Raw genomic sequence first — 20,365 nt, forward strand, 5'->3', positions numbered from 1 at the left:
TAAAAATAATAAATTATATATAACGCTAACTAAATATAAGAAATTTAAAAGTACATAATTTCTAAAACTGAAAATGAAAAATTAAAAGAAAAAAACTGAACATATGAAAATAAAAGCCATTAATAAATATTATAATAGTAGAGTTTAAAATAAAAATTGTCTCTATAAAAGTAAATAAAACATTTTTCTAAAAATTCATCAATTGAACAGTTAAAATCTAAATTATTTAGCAGATTTTAAAAGAAATAGTTAGATGGTATCAGTTTCTCTGGTAAAAAGAGCTGAACAGTAAAATAAAACTTACAGGTGATTTATGAGCAGAAAGAATGTCAATACATAGCCACAGACACATAGCTGAGTCATTCTTTTCAGTCAGAGGGAAAGATTATTTATTTGCTTATTTTAAATTGTAAATAATTGAAATATACAAGTGTGTTAGTATTTCCATCCACATGTAAAAAGTAGAATGAAGTCCCGAGCATCTTGGTTTAATGCTCAAAATCAGCTGTCAGAGAAGGAGAAATTCAAAGCTGACGTAAGAGAATCTGAAAGTTTGGTGCCCAGTTTATCTATGAAAGAAGAAAGGACAAGATGCGTTATAATACATTTTTAAAAGCAGCTGTGTTTGACTTGTAATACATGTAAAACAAACTGTACAAAACGTATTTCCATGGTAACCACACAGAATGGATCTAAAAATGACTTTGACTTCTCATAAAACAGTATTTCTTCAGTGTAAACTCTAAAAGCAGATCAATCTAAAATGTTTAACAGCAACCTTGGAGGCTTGCCTTAAAGTGGGTTTTGTGGCAGGAAAAACAAAGTGGGTCTTACCAGCTCTCTTTTGTTGCTTCTTTCTCTTTTTGTTGGCAGCCAGGAGAGCCTGACCTTGCAGGAGTGGGTCAACATCCAGGATGTCTTTTAGGTCCACTGGCTTTGGGCCTACAGCTTCAATTGCACTACTGCTTTTTGTTTTGGGATTTTTGAGCTCAACAGTCATTGATCCAAACTTCAGGGAAAAATTATAATTGAAAGTCAAAAATTTGATTTGAGTCTTAAAACGCACCATAACGAATCACCTAACCTTTGCACACTGAATGGCTAATAACTGCATAATACCTCTGGATCCTCATCTGCATCCATTGATTCAATCGTGTCTGGAGGTTCAAGGTCCTCTGATGGGTCGTTCATTTGCCGTTCTGCTAGCTCTACTCCTTGACCTCCTTGTGTCAATCCCGATGTAGCCATACAGAAACCCATCTGTACATCAGATGTGCCACATTCTAAATTGTAAAAAAATAATGACAAAAGTGTGTGTAGGTAATGTGTGGTTATAAAACTTCTGTTGTGTCAATTTCACTACAAGTATACACAGGGTTACCAGCGAGCGCCTCCAGATTGCCCTTCTCCAGTTCATCCCAGTCAAACGCTTTGCCCATCTCAGCTACAATCTCAGCACTGACATGCGTGGGCAGCGTGTGCGTCTCAGGAGGATGTGTGAAGTAGCTAATACGACCACTGCAAAACAAAAAAAATTTAACTTCATAGTTGCCAACTGTTTTTGACCAACCAACATCAGCTGTGCTAATTAAAGTAGCATTTAATTTGACATAGAATCAAAATCTTAAACTGAACTTTTCTGCATTAAAAGCACTAGTATTTTCTTCAAGAAATGAAATTATAGTTTATTTTAACATGCTTTTTAATTATTTTTAAAAATGAAAGAATATTAAAATCTTCATTTGTGTTCCAAAGATGAACAAAAGTCTTACAGGTTTGGAATGACATGAGGGTGACAGATTTTCATTTTTGGGTAAACTTTAAAATAGTCCATGTGACATCAGTGGCTCAACCATAATGTTATGAAGCCACGAGAATACTTTTTGTTTTCTTTGTGCACAAAAAGTAAAGACTAAAGTAAATTTTCAACAATTTCTTCTTTTCTGCGTCAGTCTTCAACGCGCGCTCACAAAATTTTTGGGTGAACAATCTGTATGCCTTTCTTCTGTGAAACACAAAAGATGATATTTTGAAAAAACTTCTCATTGTTTATCCAAAATTTGCACCCATTTGTATGTGCTAAAAGAGGTGAAAAATTCTTCAAAATATCATTATTTTTTGCTTTGTGAAAGAAAGTCATGGGGGTTTGGAACAACATGAACACTTTTAAAGATCAATAGGTTACTGACGTTAAGGTCAACAGGACTATAACCTCACCCTGTCCAATCCATAAGAACACTTTTGGCAGCTTTGTCAGTGTCAGGCAGTCCTCCTTTCCTCAACTTGCCTTGACGACGGGCAAGTAAGGCCAGGAACTCATGTGCTGTCTGGAAGTCAGGAATTCCATAATGATCCATAATCTATGCAAGAAAGATTTCAAACAACTGATCTCAATAGTGTGTAATACTGCGATGCCCCATTCAATTAAAGATCCTCAAATATGAGTTGCTACCTGCGCTTTATTGCAGCGCCTCAATATGGCTTCAACAGGAGGAACTGGGTCCACCAGCTGTTCAATCTTGACACAGTTCCGAAGGATCATGGCAGCATCACTGGTTGAGGTTGCCATGACAATACCAGGGCAATCTAAAAGTTTGATGTGTTTGTCTAAATGGACTTCCTGCAAACACCTGAAAAACAGATTGATTTTAGGGTAAGAGAGCAGAATATTTTAAATGTATGGAAAATATCAACAAAACTAATTAACATACTTAGTAACTCCAGGTGTAGCTCCGACATTACATGCACGAGAACGCTTCAAGCTGTTAATTAAACTGCTTTTCCCCACATTCGGAAAACCTAAAACATTTAAGCGAGGTAATGTGATTCCAAAAAGACAGGTGTCTGTTGCCAATTTGCTTATTATGCAACTAGCAACGTACTTATTTACAATAAACAATGTAGCAGTCATATCTCAACTTTTGTGTGAAACTTACCAACCACTCCTACAGTTATGGCAGTTTTTATATCTTGGTTACGGCAGTAGTTTCCCAATAGTTTCATTAAACAATCTGCACCGACACATGCACTGCTCTCGAGCAGTTCTTGAGTAGCTTGGGTCACAGGCACACGACTGCGTTTCTGTAAACGTCAGACAGAAAAATATTTCTTTAAATCTGTGATTTTCTCATAAACAGACTACAGTAAAAAAAAAACTAAGGTACAAAGATTTGCTGAAATAATAGAACTAAACAATTACTGCAACTCACCAAATTTTTGTTCTGCTGCTGAGTGGATGATTTGAAAGCCACAGTAGGAAACTCATTGCGAAGATACTTAATCCATTTTTCCACAATTTCTTTGGACACTAAATCTGCAAGTGAACAATGTAGACATTTTTATTTTATATATTTCTGTCTGCAGCTGATTGAAGTTATGCATGCAAAAAAAAACAAGTATCCCATTACCAATTTTATTTAGAACAAGGACAATTTTCTTGTTGGTTCCACTTTGGACAACAGCCTGTTCAACCTGTGGACAGCGGCAGCCTAAGGGATCTCTGGCATCCAGAACCTCTAAAATAACATCTGCTGCCTCTATTACCTGGTATAAAAAGAATCGAAAAAGTAAACTGTCATTAAGAATTGGCCATTAGATGTGCATCGTGTTCAAGGTGAAATATAATGGGTTATCAAAACAGGTCAGTACAGAAAACAGTACCTTTTTAAATTCTCTGCAGTACGCTTTTCTTGAGTTCTCGGTCTCAAAGTTGACATGCTTTTCCAAGTCTTGCATTTGAACTTCCTGCATCATTGCAACAAAAATAAAGGGTCATTAAGATAAAGCTGCAGCTCTTTAACAATCCTCAATCACAAAATAATAATTTATAGGGGTGCTACAGCAGTTGCACAAAATAGTGACATGGATAAACTATAAAATGTAATTTGCAAACATGTTAGGCTATCCTACTGTATACCAATTTACAAAGAAACACCACTTTAGTGAACTCTGAACTTGAGAAAAGACGACATGTCATAAACATTGAAAAAAAAAAAAAATCTTATTGACTCCACATATTTGAAATGTACTGTATTTTAAAATGCAATAAATATATTCTGTTCTGCTCTAGAGAAAACCTAATCCATTGTCACATCTAGTAAAATGTCAGACACCAACCCTCTGTTCAAACTCTTTTTGCCGCAACTGTATGTCTTTCTGAAAACTGTCCAGACTTCTCCTTTTCATCATTTCCTTTTCTCTTGACAACCTCTGCCTCTCCTGTTGCTCCTCCAACTAGAAAAAAGTAGACAAAAATTGCACATCAGCATTTTTTTTTTTATATAAAGTAGGGTGACGTTCTCTTTTTGGACCTAAAAAAAAAAAGTGCCCAGCCCCGCTCCAGATTTCTTACCATTACTGCCTGCTCCTGCAAAAATTTTAATATTGCATATGATTTTCGTGCATCAGGGAGCCGCTATCAATATGCGCAGTATTTAAATCACTTATGAATGAGCACTCGCTGTTTACTTTCACTTTGGCAATCACGTGCACTCTGTATAAAGGGAGAAAACCTTATAAGATCAGATAAAGTCTGCTGAGCAGCAAATCCTTCAGCATGGTCTGTCAGTCATCTCTTCTTACTCTCGACCCATGATCAGTTAAATCGGACTCCTGCAGCTGGTGTTGGATGCAGAGTTGCAAAGTCTGCATTTTCTTTCATGGAATTGGGCTACTGTTGCCATGGGTTGATTTCACCCCTTGGGTTAAAGGTTTGAACTTTGAAATATTGCATAAATTACATTTGACTGAAATTCTTGTAACATTGAAATATATTGCATTCTACCCATGATAAACTGTGGTAGATGTTAAGTTTTGTGAAGGACTGCTACTGGCAAGAAGCCTTTTAGCTTCATTTATGATCAATCTACATAACAGTGACTGTGAAATATGTATTTTAGGTATGGAAATAACATATTTTGAGTTTGGATATTATATACCCCCCACCCCCCTCCGACCCGCACTGTCCTCTTTTTGGAAAACTGAAACATGGTCACCCTATATAAAGCTCTTCAATTAGTGATACAAGCAAAGGTCAAATCATGTCATTCAGATTTGTAAATATCCAGCATATTTAGTACAGATCCCTTCCTCACCCTCTGTTTTCGGAGTTCAGCTTGTCTCTGACCGTGTTCTTTAAAGCTGCGCACATTAGGTACGCCAGGATCCTTCTTTCCTCCATGAGACACCTGTCCATCCTTGGACTTTAGAGAAAAGAAACAAGTGACAGTCAACAGGCACTGCCTGTCAGAAGGTAGGACCCTTAATTTGTGACCCTGGACCACAAAACCAGTCTTAAGTCGCTGGGGTATATTTGTAGCAATAGCCAAAAATACATTGTATGGGTCAAAATTATCCATTTTTCTTTTATGCCAAAAATCATTAGGATATTAAGTAAAGATCATGTTCCATGAAGATATTTTGTAAATTTCTTACCGTAAATGTATCAAAACTTAATTTTTGATTAGTAATATACATTGCTAAGAACTTCATTTGGACAACTTTAAAGGCGATTTTCTCAATATTTAGATTTTTTTGAACTCTCAGATTCCAGATTTTCAAATAGTTGTATCTCAGCCAAATATTGTCCGATCCTAACAAACCATACATCAATGGAAAGCTTATTTATTCAGCTTTCAGATGATGTATAAATCTCGAAAAATTGACACTTAAGACTGGTTTTGTCTTCCAGGGTCACATTTATGTTTCTCATTATCTTAAATCCAAAGAGTGGCAAGTCTAGACAAAGAGCGGAGTTTTGAAGCTGCTTAAATATAAAATTTGATTTGTTTATCTTTTTATCAAACCACATAATTCCCACACTTCCATTATGGAGTTATGGCATGGTTTTAGTTATTTAAAATAGGAAAATCGTAATAATAATGAACTAGGAGTGTCCAAACATTTGACTAACAGCGTTTCTTGTTCTGGTACATTTAGACACAATAAGCAAGTAAGTCATGTTCACTTCAACTGAACTGAACTAAACGTAACATTGATTTGACAGTAATTTAGCATGTAGGCTAAACTACGTACCTTTTTGCTGCAAAAACCCAGACGTTTCGCTCGCTTTTGTTCTGTAACATGATAAAAGTAATTAAATTAGAATGGCCACTGTGTTAGCAGAACTTTTTAGTGCTCTACGTATAAAAAAGACTCAGCGATACATGTACTTACTTGCTTTAGACATAACTGCACGTGCGAATACTTTAAAGTGCTTGTGTGAAGACCGCTGCAACGAGCGCCAGTCATTTTCAAAATAAAGGTCTGAGTGAAACAACACTATCCACTATCCTAAATCTAAAAAAAGTCCTGAACTCAGGTAAATAAAAAAGTACCAGAAGTACGAGTTAAAATCAGTGTCAAAATAATTTCCATTACAAAAAAGGTGTATTTTTAAAAAAACAAAAAACAAATACACAACAGTCTGTCTACACACTCACACCTATGTTCTATACCACTGATTCTTAAGACATGGGATAAAACATATCCAGCAATTGTAACTGCTATTAGAAATGAAAATATGCTATTTTTTTAATTTTAAATGTTATGGGGATTAATAATAGAATGTATATAACACAATTATCTCCTTCAATTTAATTTGATCATTATTATATCAAATCTATGACACTTATTATGCTATAAAATAGATAAAAATATTCTTTAATGATAAAAACAGCTTGTTTTATCAAAAGCAACACTTAATATCTCATATCAAAGCAAGGTTGTTTTTCAGTGCATGTTTCATAAGGTTTAAAATTTTTGTCCCCACTTTTTGTCAACACTGTCAGAAATCAGTGCTGCCACATTGCACCTCTGCAGCAGAGTACATCAATGTCAGACAGGCTCTAAGTTTTATAGTTTTATAATATTTTAAATCCTAATGTTAATATTTCCTGTGTCACAACCATGATATGGCAACACCATCTTCCAATTTCTGAGGAAATTATTTGAAATATTTAGATCATTTTATTCTCCTGGAGCAGGTTCTATTAGCATATAGCATCAACAGCAAAAACAAAATTGCTACTACATGAACTCCATTTGTTTTGTGACAGAAATGCCAAATTTGTCAACACCTTCAGAAAGATTTTCTGTCTGACGGTGGTGACGGGCCAATGTCGGGGTTGACTTTCAATGTGAAGTCATCACATTTTTGTGGTTTTCAAGTCATTTTTAAGTATATTAAATATAAAATTGTTTTTAATTTTTCCAATAATATATAAATACTAAATATGTGACCTGACAGCGTATATTGCTTTTGTGAATTGATAGTCATCACTTCTAGCAGAGTTAGGGTTGAGGGACACAAAAAACATATTTATACATAATACAGTTTGTTTGTGCACTGTAAAAAGTGATAAGCTGACTTAACTTAAAAAAATTGAGGAAACCCGTTGCCTTAAAATTTTTAAGTAAATGATAATTTTAAAAAAATAATTTAACTGAATTGTCAAGTTCACCTAACTTTTTTTTTTTTTTAATTATTATGTACTTAATAATTTTAAGGCAACGGGTTTCCTCAATTTTTTTAAGTGAAGTCAGCTTTCACTTTTTACAGTGTGTTCTGATCATATGGGTTCTGATCATTTTTGGATAATTTGTTAAGATGTTTAAATCTGAATATTAAGATCCTGGTGAATGTAAATGGATAGAGGTAACAACTAATTGTTTTATTTGTTCATTTAACTGTTTTTAAAAGTTACCTTCCATAGCAGATGCACAGCAGACATACTATTCTGAGATGAGAGAAAATAGATCATTTGTGTTCCAATGATATATCGAAATACTTAAATTTGAATCTTGAATAAAAGCTTTATTAACAATAACATATTCGCTGTTTGTTGTGTTTGTTTTAAAACAGTAATTGATTCAATGTATTTGATCATTACAATTACTACAAATTCAGATTTTTGTCACCTCCCTCAGATGAATATTTTGATAATATTTCATTATGATATTTTATATTTGCTGTGGAATGGTCACATGTGAAAGTGTAATCTGTCTGCTAACATGAGAATGTGTTTTAAAAGGTCAAATGTATCTTGACTGCTGTTAAAAAATAAAGTTAAAATTATATTACACAATCCAAGGTAAAAAAAGCACATTTTGATAAAAAAAGAGAATAGTTGGGAGGTTGCATCAAAGCTTAGCTCAATAGCTTAGTTAATATAAGATACATAAATATAGTTTCATTTGTCTGAGTACAAAGTTTTATTTTTTCAATTTTGCACTCTGTTTTGTCCCACTTCTCAAGAATCAGTGATACACAAATACACTCAACATTGTTTTAACCTAATAAGTTCGGTCATATAAGCTTCCTAGTAAAAGTCGTGACTTTACTGGCCAGCCTAGGTGAAATCCTCTATCCGCTTGATGTGGAATAGAGCTTATGTGGGATTACAAAATGTTACCTGCTTCATGTGCTCTGCATCTTATACTGTAAAACCATTGCAAGATACTTTTTGAAAAAGTTCAGGAAATTAAAAGTCCAGTTATCTTTTAAGTAAAAAAGCAAGTTATTCATTGTTGAAGAGCATCATTAAAGTGTTTCATCTTTTATTTCTCTGCTCTTAGCTCATCTGCAAAAAACCTTTACATGGATTCTGATCTGAGCTGTTCCCCGCACAGCAAACAGAAATAATCAAGATACTGAGATGAGGGGGAAAAAAGAATGCACTGAATGCACTTCTACTAACAATATGTGAACAGTTCAGACAACTGATATATTGAAAGCAAGACTACAGTGCATCATATTGCTGCATGATTCTTTTTCTTCAGAAAACAATGAGACAAATATGATTTTTTTCAAATGCATCTACAAAACAAAAAGCTCTGTGACTATGATGACAATAGCAACAACATTATTCAACAGACCTGTTTTTGAAGATTTTTATTTATTTATTTCAACTTTCAGAATACGATTGGAATGACATTCAGACAACATTTTATTACAAATAAATCTCTTTACGTTTTACTAAATGTTGTTCAACTTGAGTTCAACAATGCCCAGGACAGTAAACAGAGGAGTTTTAGCTAAATATGTACAGTCAAGACTATTCCAACTTTATTGATGGGTCCCTCAAATGGATCTGTGAACAGATGAGACATTATTATACAATCTTTCATTTCTACTTATTCATAATGTATGGAAGCCTAGCTGTTTCCTGAAGATCAAGTTGGTGAAGTACCCTTGTGTTTTTGCTGTTGGCATCGATGAAAAGAGACTCCCTTGTTGTGTCGTTCCCTTGTTTTCTGGCAGCATAGACCACAATGGCCCACTCTGCCATTTAGAAAACCCTGGAGATCAAACATTTTTTGAAATTTAATCATAGTTACTGTCAAATCCCATTCTCATTTTCAATGAAATGTGACCAAAAATAGTAAATATTGGGTAACACTTTATTTTAAGGTGTCCTTGTTACAAGTTACATGTCCTAACTATTATAATAACATTAAATTATGCATAATTACAAGCAAGTAACCCTAAGCCAAACCCTAATCCTAACCCTAACCAAATAGTAAGTGCATGTAATTAATTAATATTGCTCAGTACTTACATGTATAATTACACTGTAACAAGAACACCTTAAAATAAAGTGTAACCAAACATTGCAGTGGTTGTACCTGTTACAACATTCTTGATGGTTGGCCTTTCCTTTTTATGTTTTTTTATGTCTCCTTTTGTGGTTAAAATCGCATTCATCAAACTGGCAGACTGGCTGAGGCATCTTATACCAGCTCATCATCATAAAGATTTTGCTTGTAACTTTCTGACCTGAAGTGAATTAAGGCTAGGTGGGAGGTATACAGGAGTCTCGCATAACAGGAAGTGCACCCAAATCTGCATGTAAAAGTATGGTCCTAACACCTGGTATGAAAGCACACGTCCATGCATACTGTACACTTGCACCCACACACATAGGGGCACATGGATACTCAGAATTAAAAAGGTAAGACCTCAGTTCGAGGTTAATCTTCATTAGATAAGAAGTGCTTTTAGTGTCACGTTCAGATTGAAATTGCTTAGCCCCCTTAGGCTTAAATGGAGGAATTGCAATTGACTTGCTCTTATTTGCAGACTTCTAAGTAACTTTTAAGCTTTAAATCCTGTCTAGCACAATAAAACATATTGAATTAAAAGTTATTTTCTTTTAAGTGGATTTCATGGCTGTCTTAGGGATTTCAGTGCAATTTTTTTATGTTTTTTTACTTTGTTTGAAGTGAAACCTGGGAAAAAAGTGTGAAATTGAAATAAGAAACAAGACAATTTGAAACAAGATAATGGACTCATTATTTCACATTTCCAGGTTTGGAACACAGAAGTATAGGAGACCATAGCAAATATTATTTTTCCATTCCCATCAACTTCAACTGCTAAAGGTAAATCCACTATTGGATTTCCAAGACTTTCCAAAATAGGAAAAACATATAGAGAGATGGATTGCCATGGATAATTAGGAGTCAGATTTACAGTCACTTCCTCAGCAGCTGTATTAGAAACATCCTTGTTGGGTATTGACTATGATTTATTGATTGATTGAAATTTAATGCCAGTATAGTCAACATTACTTTAAATGTTTAAATATTAAATATGATCATTTCAATTCTTGTAATGTGTGTAATGAAAGACAAAAAAACGAAATGTTTATTTTGCTGCTTTTTTTATTTTCATCAAAGAAAAAAATAGAACCATATTACATGCTGTACATGGAGAGGCATCTATCTATCAAACTTTTTTTTGTAATTTTTGTTTTCTTGCAAGATGGCTACAAAATTAAACTTAACTCTTTAAATTAAAAATGAAACTTAACTCATTAATACATTGCCACTGAACATCAGTCCAGCAAAATTGTACATTAGAATGAGGCGATTATTTTTCGCTGTTAGTTAATCCACACTGAGTGTCACATTCCCACAAAGAAGTGCTGTATATAGGCGCACAACCTTCTGAATGGCTAGTGGACAAATGATTGTGTGACAAATGATTGCCATAAAAACCGAAACATCATTCCTGTGGATCTTAAGCCACAGGGCCATTGAGAAAGTAATGTTAACACACACTGTCATGCAACAAGGTATTCCCCATTACTCCAAGGGTAATATCTGGAAGCAAAATCGTCAAAATACGGTGAGGGTAAACAAGGAATATAAAAAGTCCCATTGTCATCTTTTTTTCCCCATGTCTGAGTCAAGACGTAAAATCTGGTGTGCAATTTATGCAGGAGCCACAGAGGACACTTCTGTCTTGGATGTGGACACCTCAGAGCCATCATCCACCTTCTTTCCAAAGAGCTGCATGATGCATACACGGAACTGCAAAGAAAGACAAATCAAGATTATTTTGCGAAGTTTTCTCAATGTGCTCAAGGTCTGAGCTCTATTAAACAGCATTGACCTACCTGTCGGTTCATGAAGACATAAATGATGGGGTTGTAGATGGTGGCGCTCTTGGCAAAGTAGGCAGGCATGGCTGCTGCCAGTGGGTGGAAGGCATAGCCTGGGTTTGCAGCAGCAAAGCAGGCGAAGAATGTGTAAGGTCCCCAGCAAACACAGTAGGCCAGGATCATGACAACCACCATTCTGGACACTTCCTTCTCTGCTTTCTGTGTGGACTCAGAATCCTTCTGCTGCTGGGCGACCTGTTGGAAAGAAATGATAGAGGCTTAGTGCCTTTTTTACAAACTGGAATAAACTTCTGAAAGCAGTCCAGGAGACAACTTACAGCACGAATGGCCAACCACACAGCAATGTAGCAGAGAATGATAACGGCCAGAGGGATAATACAGCAGGTGATCATCAGGACAATCATGTAGGACTGGACACCAGGGTCCTCGCTTCCACTGAAGACATCAGGCCCGCAGGAGGTCTTTAGACCATGAGGCCAGAATCTGTGAGAAGATAATGGATTGGAAGATCCACATTAATGCTTGTGTGGACCTTACATGCTTGTCTTACCAGCCAAAGAATTCAACCATTTTATGTTGAATTACTAAGATATGCACCTAACTGTCAACTGTCTTCATTTTGATAATAATTTTTTGATAATATATTTTGATAATAATGGATATTACCTGCTCCAGCCAAAGATGGGAGGTGCACACCAGAAAGCAGACCAAACCCAGGAGAAGATGATACCACCAGATGCCCATTTAGCATCAAACTTGACATTTCCAAATGGTTTGCAGACGACCACCCATCTTTCCCAAGAGATGACAGTCAAAGACCACAGACCAGCGATACCTGTTGATTGTGTTGTTAGATACTATGATAAACCTGACAAAGTTTCAATAATGGAAAATATTCAACTTTGGTCCAATGCATTTATTTGTTGTTGTGAACAATTATGTCTCCAGGCAGTAACTTACCACATGTAGACACGGTGAAGCCCTCAAAAACACACATGGGGTGTCCGAGGATAAAATAGCCAAAAATCTGGTTGATGACACTGATGGTGCTGGCCAAAAGAGTCTCTCCTAGATCAGCTATAGCGAGGTTGACCAGGATCCAGTTTAGAGGGTGACGGAGCTTCTTAAATTTTGCCGTGGCCACCAGCACCAGTCCATTGGTGAAGGTCGAGGCAATGACCACAAAGAACATCCATACTGTTGCTACGTTGTACACCCATCGAGGGGCAATGTGGTAGTTGGGTCCCTCAAAGGGATCTGGAAATGGGAAATAAAGAGCAGTGATACCATCTTGTAGGAGTTCTCATAATAGCCATTGCAACCAACTCTCATGTTTCTAAAGCTTCATATTTATCAGTCCAAAATTGTTCTTTGTCCTGTATGTCCTTGCAGGTTACAATCAAACATTTGAGGTTTAAGACTATGTCTATAAAAATTTCATTTCTTATTACTTTGCCACTATTTTGAAACAGTTTAAAGCTTTCACATGGCTTTACTAAGTTAACAGAATATCTATGTTTTTCAAATTACTATAATGTGTTGAGAAATAATGCAGAAAAAAATACTTTAAAGACTCACCCCTGGTGTTATTGCTGTTGGTATATACAAACATTGCTTCCCTTGTTGTTTCATCTCCCTTTCGCCTGGCTGCGAAGATTGCGTCTCCCCACTGCTCTGCCATTGCTGGCGGTTGTTGTGTAGCCCAAACCTGTAGTTACTTGGCTGTCGTAAAGGTCTGGGCCTTTATGCTTGTACTATCTTCTGTCTCTGGCCGACAGACTTTGGGCTCCTCTCAAAGTGCTTTTATACGCGGAAAAAGAGGATGCCCTGGCTTACAGGGTGGAGAATTTTTGAGGTCAAAACAGGTATCAGGAGCAGAACCAAGACTCATTCATTAGGCTTACAGGAGGCCTAAGCTACTGTTCCTTCCTAGGATTGTTGAAGCCATCACAGGTGAACCAAAACAGTGTGCGGTGACATTTGGCATGACCGAGCCAGGACTGATTATAAGGTGACAGCGCCCTTTGATGCTTTCTAAGTTTTAGGTTTAGGTCACAGATCACTTTTGCCCTTGACTGAAGCGTCTTGGACAGTGTGTCAAGAATGACAAACATGCATAAGATAATAAAGTAAAAATAGATGGCATTTTCTGAAACAAAAACAGCATTAGAGTGCAGAATTCTTTCTGGTGCTCTGTAGAACTAAGCTTTTTAGGTTTCCAAAAATATAAAGAAAGGTTCCATTTTGGGTTTTACAATAAAAAAGTTTCTAACTGAAATAGCAATAAAGAAATAAAACAGTATTCTAGAGTTAGCATGTGTTTTGTATAATGGCCCCTGCTGCCTACAGGAGTAAAGAAGCTTTACATTATTTTAAATTGTAGATTGTATTAATTGGCACATTGCACAAATACTGCACATTTGCACATTCATATATTATATATTGCATAGTTACATAGAATCTATTAAGTAGCTTCTATGCTATTATATTCCACACTCACATGCACACAACCACACATGCAACATTCAGCATTCAGCACAACAAGGTTCTTTAGGTGTATGTGGTTCTGAGGATATTAATATCATTAAAGATTACTTTTTCCAAATTTCAAAGATTTTAGGCCATTTCAAAACTGCAGGTTCACCTAAGTCATAAATATTATTAAAATAACTGCATAACTTTATTGAATACTTTACAGAGTATATTTAAGTCTTAATAAAGGACATGAAAATTTTCTCAATGATACCAATGTCATTGTAAACACAGTTCCGACAGTTTATGCCCAACAACTCTTAACCATTACTCTTTCATTGCCAATTCAAAACAATTTCAATCATAATCATCATGTTTTGTGCAGGGTAACTGTAAGTCAGACATCTAGGTTACAGTCCAAGTCCAAATCAGCTTATTGGGACAACTGGGGTACCCAGGTACCCTCCACACAGGATCCTAATTAGTATTGACAAGGATGCAGCCCAAACCTTCCTAATCCCACTGGATTGATGGTTCAATTTAGGGAAAGCAGGGTTTATCTGAAAATCTTGATGAGGTCAGTTTTAATCTCTCCCTGTTTCTAACGATAGGCGTTTTCTTTTCTTTTCTTTTTTTTTCAGTCATCTGCTTCTCCTTCAATTGTAGCAAAGTGGAGCAGGAGGAAATGAAACACTAGAACATGAACAGACCGAACCAGGATGAGGATGGAGCCAACACAAAGACAAGAGCAGTCTGTAAACTTTTTTTCACTCTATCAGTTGTTTCCTTGTTTTTTAAGAATTGTACTGATGTGTATGTTATTCAGATCAGGTATTTGTTCATTATGATCTTTCATACTTTTTTTAAAGGTGGACTTAATGGAATTAATATGTAAGCTTTGGTGTGATCAAGGGTCACTATTGTGATATTTTGTTGCTTTCACAGTGTAAATCACAGATATTCAATGATGTAGTTGAAAAGGATATTTTTCAGAAACAGATGGATCAGAAAGTATCATGGAACAGCACTCAGTCAGTCGTATGTCTGGAATTCCGCTAGTTCTGAACTATTCGTGATTGGCAAAAGTTCACTACTAGCAGAACTCGGATATACAACTGAATTCTCAACGAAAGCTCAAGATTAGCACAGTTTGGTCTCACATGGCCTGCCATTGGACAACTGCTATATTCACGGTATATAGTGCTGAATGTGTATTTAAAAAAAAATACATTTGAATGAAATTAATCCATATAATAGATGTTAATCTAACATGGGCAAAACTTTGCTTTCACTGCTCATTGTTTCACTAACATCATTTGTGGCTTAATTTCTAGATGAACTACCAAGTTGATCTTGTTCTTGATTTGACTGTGTTAGGCTGGTTTGCAAATGACAAAAGCTAACTTCATATTCTTTCTTTGCACTTTTCTCTTGATTTGGAAGTGATCTACTTATTGGATGAAGTACAAGATGTTAAGGTGAGTAAGCATGCATACACAAATCAATGACACGAGCAATGACATTTATTGAAAACTACTGTATATAAATTCTCATGATTAATTATTAGTGCAGTCGAAAATTATTAGATATTAGTGCAGCAATTCAATGCAAAGTGGCTTTGCATACTAGATAATACTCTGTCTGACTTTATTTTTCAGACCATCCTTGGATGTGTTACTCCATTACTCATAACCGAATGGCTACGGACTTGATTACAACAAGATATATGAGATACTTCTTTGTTTTCATGTTTTAGTTGTGGTAAAATGGTGTGCTCACTACTACTCCTGTTTAAAACAGGAAGAAATAAGACTAATGTAATGTGTTTAATATATGTGACCCTGGACCACAAAACCAGTCTTAATTCGCTGGGGTATATTTGTAGCAATAGCCAAAAATACATTGTATGGGTCAAAATTATCAATTTTTCTTTTATGCCAAAAATCATTAGGATATTAAGTAAAGATCATGTTCCATGAAGATATTTGTAAATTTCTTACCGTAAATGTATAAAAACTTCATTTTTGATTAGTAATATGCATTGCTAAGAACTTCATTTGGACAACTTTAAAGGTGATTTTCTCAATATTTAGATTTTTTTGCACCCTCAGATTCCAGATTTTCAAATAGTTGTATCTCGGCCAAATATTGTCCGATCCTAACAAATCATACAACAATGGAAAGCTTATTTATTCAGCTTTCAGATGATGTATGAATCTCATTTTTGAAAAATTGACACTTAAGACTGGTTTTGTGGTCCAGGGTCACAAATAAACTGTTAAAACAGATACATTTAACAACACAGTTCTTTCTTTCTTTGCATTTATTGTACATTTTTAATGATAACAATGAACTTCTACTAATTCTACTGGTTCAGCAAGCCAAGACCAAGTTACAAAAATGTTGACATTAAAAGCAAAAATTCCTATTTGCGTCTAAGTTTATTATTTACAATCATTGTAAAATTGTTTTTCACTGCCAGAGTGGTTCTGTCCACAGGATGAGGTTACATTAAGAATGGGTTTATTTCTCTGGTGCAACAGAGGAGACCTGGGTGACCTGAGATGAAGTAGAGGCCTCATCTTCCTCAACATTTTTGCCACAGACCATCTTCATCATACAGGAACGGAACTGGGTTTCAAAAGAAAAGAAGCAGAACGTGTTACTTGAAGTGATTAGTTATGCCATGTGAACATGGCATTTGGTTTTGTAGCCCTGTGGGGGACAAACTTCAACAATACTTCAAATCTCCACTTAGCACATAATACAATACCTGTTTGTTCATTAAGACGTAGATGACAGGATTGTACACTGTAGAGGCTTTAGAAAGGCAGGATGGTATGGTTGCCATTCTCAGATCAAATGTTTCACCACGGTGGAAAACTATCCAGAGAGAAAAGCTAGCATATGGTGCCCAGCATACCAAGAAGCCGAACACCATCACCACCACCATCTTTGTCACCTCCCTCTCCGCCTTCTGGGTCGAAGCTGAATCTGCTTGAGCTTTGGCTGCCTGGTAGGACAAACATGGGATTTTAGAGCATCTGGCAATGTGACCAACACTACAACAACCCATATACAGTCTCCATCTAGTGGGCCAAAGCACTGTCTAACCCAATGCATTAAAGAGTGTGGCAGAGCAATGAACGAAATGTATCATTTGTTCATGTACATAATAAATGGTGTTTTATCAGTATTTAATGTTAGTATGAACCCAATCTTTATTCAAACATTTAATTTTATTATTTGAATGTTCATGTGGCTAAGGTTTTCCAGTCAAAATAAAGAACAGAAATAAAATTCTTCTTCCTCAACCAAACTTTTCCTCTTTTCTCAAAACATTTCACTAAAATTATTAATACTGGGGCAGCTTTCAATGGGAAATGCAAATTGTACTCACTAATTTGAGTGTGATGAGTAGTTGACCATAACAGAACAAGATGGTGCCGAAAGGAACCGCAAAGCAGAAGCAGAACAAAAACATGACGTAGGATTCGTTGTTGTATTTGTTGTTAGTGGTATACCAGTCAGGTCCACAGGAGCACTGCAAACCTTCAGGTATGTACCTGTAAAAGAGATCTCAGTGAGACTGACGGGATAGACAACTCCGTACACTTGAATTATAATCAGAGGATTTTACTTCTGAACTTGAACTAGTTGAGTGGAGTAAAAAGGTGCTAGGTGTTGGTTTGATTTCTTCAGGTTCAGTGGAGGGAGGCAATGTAGCTTTGTCCTTATCAATGTAAGTGGGACTTACCGGCTCCAGCCAAACAGTGGAGGGAATGCAGCTGCTGATGCACTAATCCAAGGAAGTATGCAGCCAGCTATGGCATGAGGGGTTTTGAAGGTAAAGTTCCCAAGGGGTTTGCAAATGACCAGCCACCTTTCAAATGCCACTACAGCAAGAGACCACAAACCCACCATTCCTGCAAAAACAGAAAAAGGTTTATTGAGCTACAATCTGTGAGCTACAATGGACTACAGAAGCTTTTTTTAATAATGTGGATGAATGTGGCATTTTACCTCCAAGCGTTGCAAGGAAGCCCTCAATTTTACATGCTGTTGCCCCAAAGATAAAGTACCTATTAAAGAAGGAGTAGAACGATAACGGGGAACCAAAAATGGCTACGAAGAGGTTGGCAATGGAAAGGTTCACAAGAATATAGTTAAGATGAGATCTGAGTTTCTTGAATTGAATTGTGCAAACAATGGTAAGGATGTTGATCGAAGCCCCTCCAACGAAAATAACAAACATAAAGACAGCCATGACCATGAACATGCCTTGGCTTCCCAGGTGGTCCTGGGGGACCAAAAAAGGGCTGTAAGCTGAGAGGTTGTTGAAATCTAAAGGGATGGGGATGTAGAAGTCTTCGTGAAACTCTGGTACTTGCTTCATCTTGCTTGAAACTGGCAGCCACTCCACCGAAAACGTTGTAACGCCTTGAAGCTTAAATCAGTTGTGTTATTTCCTTCGCAGATTATTGCAGCATCGCAAAAATAAATGAAGTCTAACCCGTATCGATGTAAATTCTCTCTTCGTTGATGACCAGATGAAGCCTCCCTCAATCGATTTCCAAGTGATCCGTCTTTTATAAGGACTCAAAAGATACCTTTTTGCTCCTCCCAAATGGTCTTAATGGAAGGATTTGTGTTTTGTTGTCATCTACCAAACACACAGGCACTTGTGCACGCATACACAAAACTATCTGTGTATTGCAAGACACACAATTCACCTAATCTTATTTCCAACACCAAAACCTGGCTAATTCGGATCATCCCTTTCACCCTACAGTGTGGTTCTGTGTTAGCGATGGCAGGTAATCTGCTGCACAGTGCAGATAATGCAGCTAATCACTTGCAGTTAACCCCTCTTTAATCTGCTTCCCATCGTATTATCTCTAGCTTTGAGCCTGGAATCACGGCCTTTGTGAAGAGCCTCAAATACCTGACAGCTGAAATGCCCTTGACACTCATCTATAGAGGGTTCTTGTGTCAGAGCTGAGAAAGGGACTACAGCTTAGAACATCATATGTACAGAACAGATAATAGTCATAAATATTAGTTTATAAGCAAAAATAAATAAACAAAGGAATAAATAAAATGCAGCACACTGGAGAAATAATTATGAATTGTCAATAATGACTTCACAGACACAGAATTTGATTGTACTGTTGATTTTCATGACATTTCATTATTTTAAGTTATTTCATGTTCTGTATTTTGATTAGACAACCTTAGATCGCGATATGAAAGTTGAAATAGAATGATCTATTTCAGCTTTCATAAAGCTATCTAAAGGGGAGTCTTTGATAATTGTATAGTTATTAATTAATTATATTGATTAAAGTCAATTAATTATATTAATTAAAGTCAAGAGATCCATTGCACCCACCGTAAATGACAGAAAATGTGCTAATGACACTGGCACACATTTCTTTGACAATAAATACATTTAATGAGGTTAATAATGTGTTAACAATGTTAATAATGTGTGTGTGTGTGTGTGTGTGTGTGTGTGTGTGTGTATATACACACAGTACATACATATAGGCTATATAGTTCCGTGGCCAACCGAGACTTGTCAACACTTGCTTATTATTGCTCTTTTGTTGGTTTTGATTGCTTCTATTGTCCTCAAGTCACTTTGGATAAAAGCATCTGCTAAATTACTAAATGTATATGTAATGTAAATGTAAATGTAATAATCACACAAAAAGTGACTATACAAAACCTATACACTGTAAAAAAAACGTATGTTTTTTACATTACTTTAATTCATCAAAATAAATTGAGCAATTTCAACTTTTTTATATAAGTTTTCAAAAAAAAAGTTGAAATGACTTGATAGTTTATTTGTACCTTATTGGTTTTGTTGCTCTAATGAGATAGTGAGTAGCAAACCTTAATTTTTTAGAGCAGTAACTTAGATTACTAAATATTTTGGTATTTAGTTTTGACTGTTAAAGCAATTTAAAACTTATTTTGAACTTAATATAATTTAAAGTTAAAGTTCATAATTTACAACATAACAAATGACTCATGCGATAAAAAGTGTAAATATTAATAAAATATTGTTAATTAATTAGTAAAAGTCTATCTGAAGTGAAACTGCTCTTCATATTAGTATAAGTTGAGACTGCAGTGCAGAATTCACCCTAATGCAAAAATAAACCTTCAAATGCTTCATGAAAATGTATTTGCAATGAGAGGTGTCACACTTTAAGTAATAAATAATATTGTAATGGTTTTCATATAACTACAGCTTGTGCACTAGGCATTGCAAATGCAATAAATTGCACACAATCAGTCAGAAAGGGGGAATCAGTAAAGCAGGCACAGTCATATTGTGTCATGAAAAGTCCTGCATGGGATTTTAATTAAATTCTTCAAGCTCATAACACTCCTCTTGAGTTAATCAGCAGATTTCCCATACAGCCATCCCACATAGCAAATGTTTTCTGGCCCAGCTCCGGGCCACACAATCACTT

The 20,365-nt window shown here is 35.8% G+C and overlaps 3 protein-coding genes across 3 annotated transcripts; all 3 read right to left on the reverse strand.

Annotated features, from left to right (window-relative positions):
• Window positions 1-343: 343 nt before the first annotated feature.
• On the reverse strand, window positions 344-6,276 carry gnl3l (G protein nucleolar 3 like). The gene is made up of 15 exons (XM_058791523.1): window positions 6,175-6,276; window positions 6,034-6,074; window positions 5,094-5,201; window positions 4,117-4,233; window positions 3,661-3,744; window positions 3,408-3,543; window positions 3,210-3,313; window positions 2,937-3,081; window positions 2,712-2,799; window positions 2,453-2,630; window positions 2,218-2,360; window positions 1,382-1,518; window positions 1,120-1,283; window positions 835-1,009; window positions 344-569 (listed from the first exon to the last, which is right to left on the reverse strand). The coding sequence occupies exons 1-15, from the start codon at window positions 6,185-6,187 to the stop codon at window positions 502-504; spliced, it is 1,701 nt and encodes a 566-aa protein (XP_058647506.1). The 5' UTR covers window positions 6,188-6,276; the 3' UTR covers window positions 344-501.
• Window positions 6,277-11,124: 4,848 nt separating this feature from the next.
• On the reverse strand, window positions 11,125-13,138 carry LOC131548994 (red-sensitive opsin). Its single transcript, XM_058790681.1, has 6 exons — window positions 12,984-13,138; window positions 12,366-12,662; window positions 12,072-12,240; window positions 11,723-11,888; window positions 11,400-11,639; window positions 11,125-11,313 (listed from the first exon to the last, which is right to left on the reverse strand). The coding sequence occupies exons 1-6, from the start codon at window positions 13,084-13,086 to the stop codon at window positions 11,215-11,217; spliced, it is 1,074 nt and encodes a 357-aa protein (XP_058646664.1). The 5' UTR covers window positions 13,087-13,138; the 3' UTR covers window positions 11,125-11,214.
• Window positions 13,139-16,263: 3,125 nt separating this feature from the next.
• opn1sw2 (opsin 1 (cone pigments), short-wave-sensitive 2) lies at window positions 16,264-18,990 on the reverse strand. The gene is made up of 5 exons (XM_058790680.1): window positions 17,901-18,990; window positions 17,635-17,803; window positions 17,278-17,443; window positions 16,651-16,890; window positions 16,264-16,508 (listed from the first exon to the last, which is right to left on the reverse strand). Exons 1-5 carry the CDS (start codon window positions 18,271-18,273, stop codon window positions 16,401-16,403), a joined length of 1,056 nt encoding a protein of 351 aa, XP_058646663.1. The 5' UTR covers window positions 18,274-18,990; the 3' UTR covers window positions 16,264-16,400.
• Window positions 18,991-20,365: the final 1,375 nt, after the last annotated feature.

This window comes from Onychostoma macrolepis, chromosome 11 (genome assembly GCF_012432095.1).
Source record: "Onychostoma macrolepis isolate SWU-2019 chromosome 11, ASM1243209v1, whole genome shotgun sequence".
NCBI classification, from domain to species: domain Eukaryota; kingdom Metazoa; phylum Chordata; class Actinopteri; order Cypriniformes; family Cyprinidae; genus Onychostoma; species Onychostoma macrolepis.

Coding starts and splice junctions, on each gene's coding strand:
- LOC131548994 (XM_058790681.1), bottom strand. CDS start 13,086: ATGGCAGAGCAGTGGGGAGACGCAATCTTCGCAGCCAGGCGAAAGGGA. Junction 12,241..12,365: donor CTTCACCGTGTCTACATGTG/GTAAGTTACTGC, acceptor CACAATCAACAG/GTATCGCTGGTCTGTGGTCT. Junction 11,640..11,722: donor TGTGGTTGGCCATTCGTGCT/GTAAGTTGTCTC, acceptor TCTTTCCAACAG/GTCGCCCAGCAGCAGAAGGA.
- opn1sw2 (XM_058790680.1), bottom strand. CDS start 18,273: ATGAAGCAAGTACCAGAGTTTCACGAAGACTTCTACATCCCCATCCCT. Junction 17,444..17,634: donor CCACTGTTTGGCTGGAGCCG/GTAAGTCCCACT, acceptor TCTCTTTTACAG/GTACATACCTGAAGGTTTGC. Junction 16,509..16,650: donor ACGTCTTAATGAACAAACAG/GTATTGTATTAT, acceptor TTTGAAACCCAG/TTCCGTTCCTGTATGATGAA.
- gnl3l (XM_058791523.1), bottom strand. Junction 3,745..4,116: donor AAAAAGAGTTTGAACAGAGG/GTTGGTGTCTGA, acceptor GCAATGATGCAG/GAAGTTCAAATGCAAGACTT. Junction 3,544..3,660: donor ACTGCAGAGAATTTAAAAAG/GTACTGTTTTCT, acceptor TTTTTATACCAG/GTAATAGAGGCAGCAGATGT.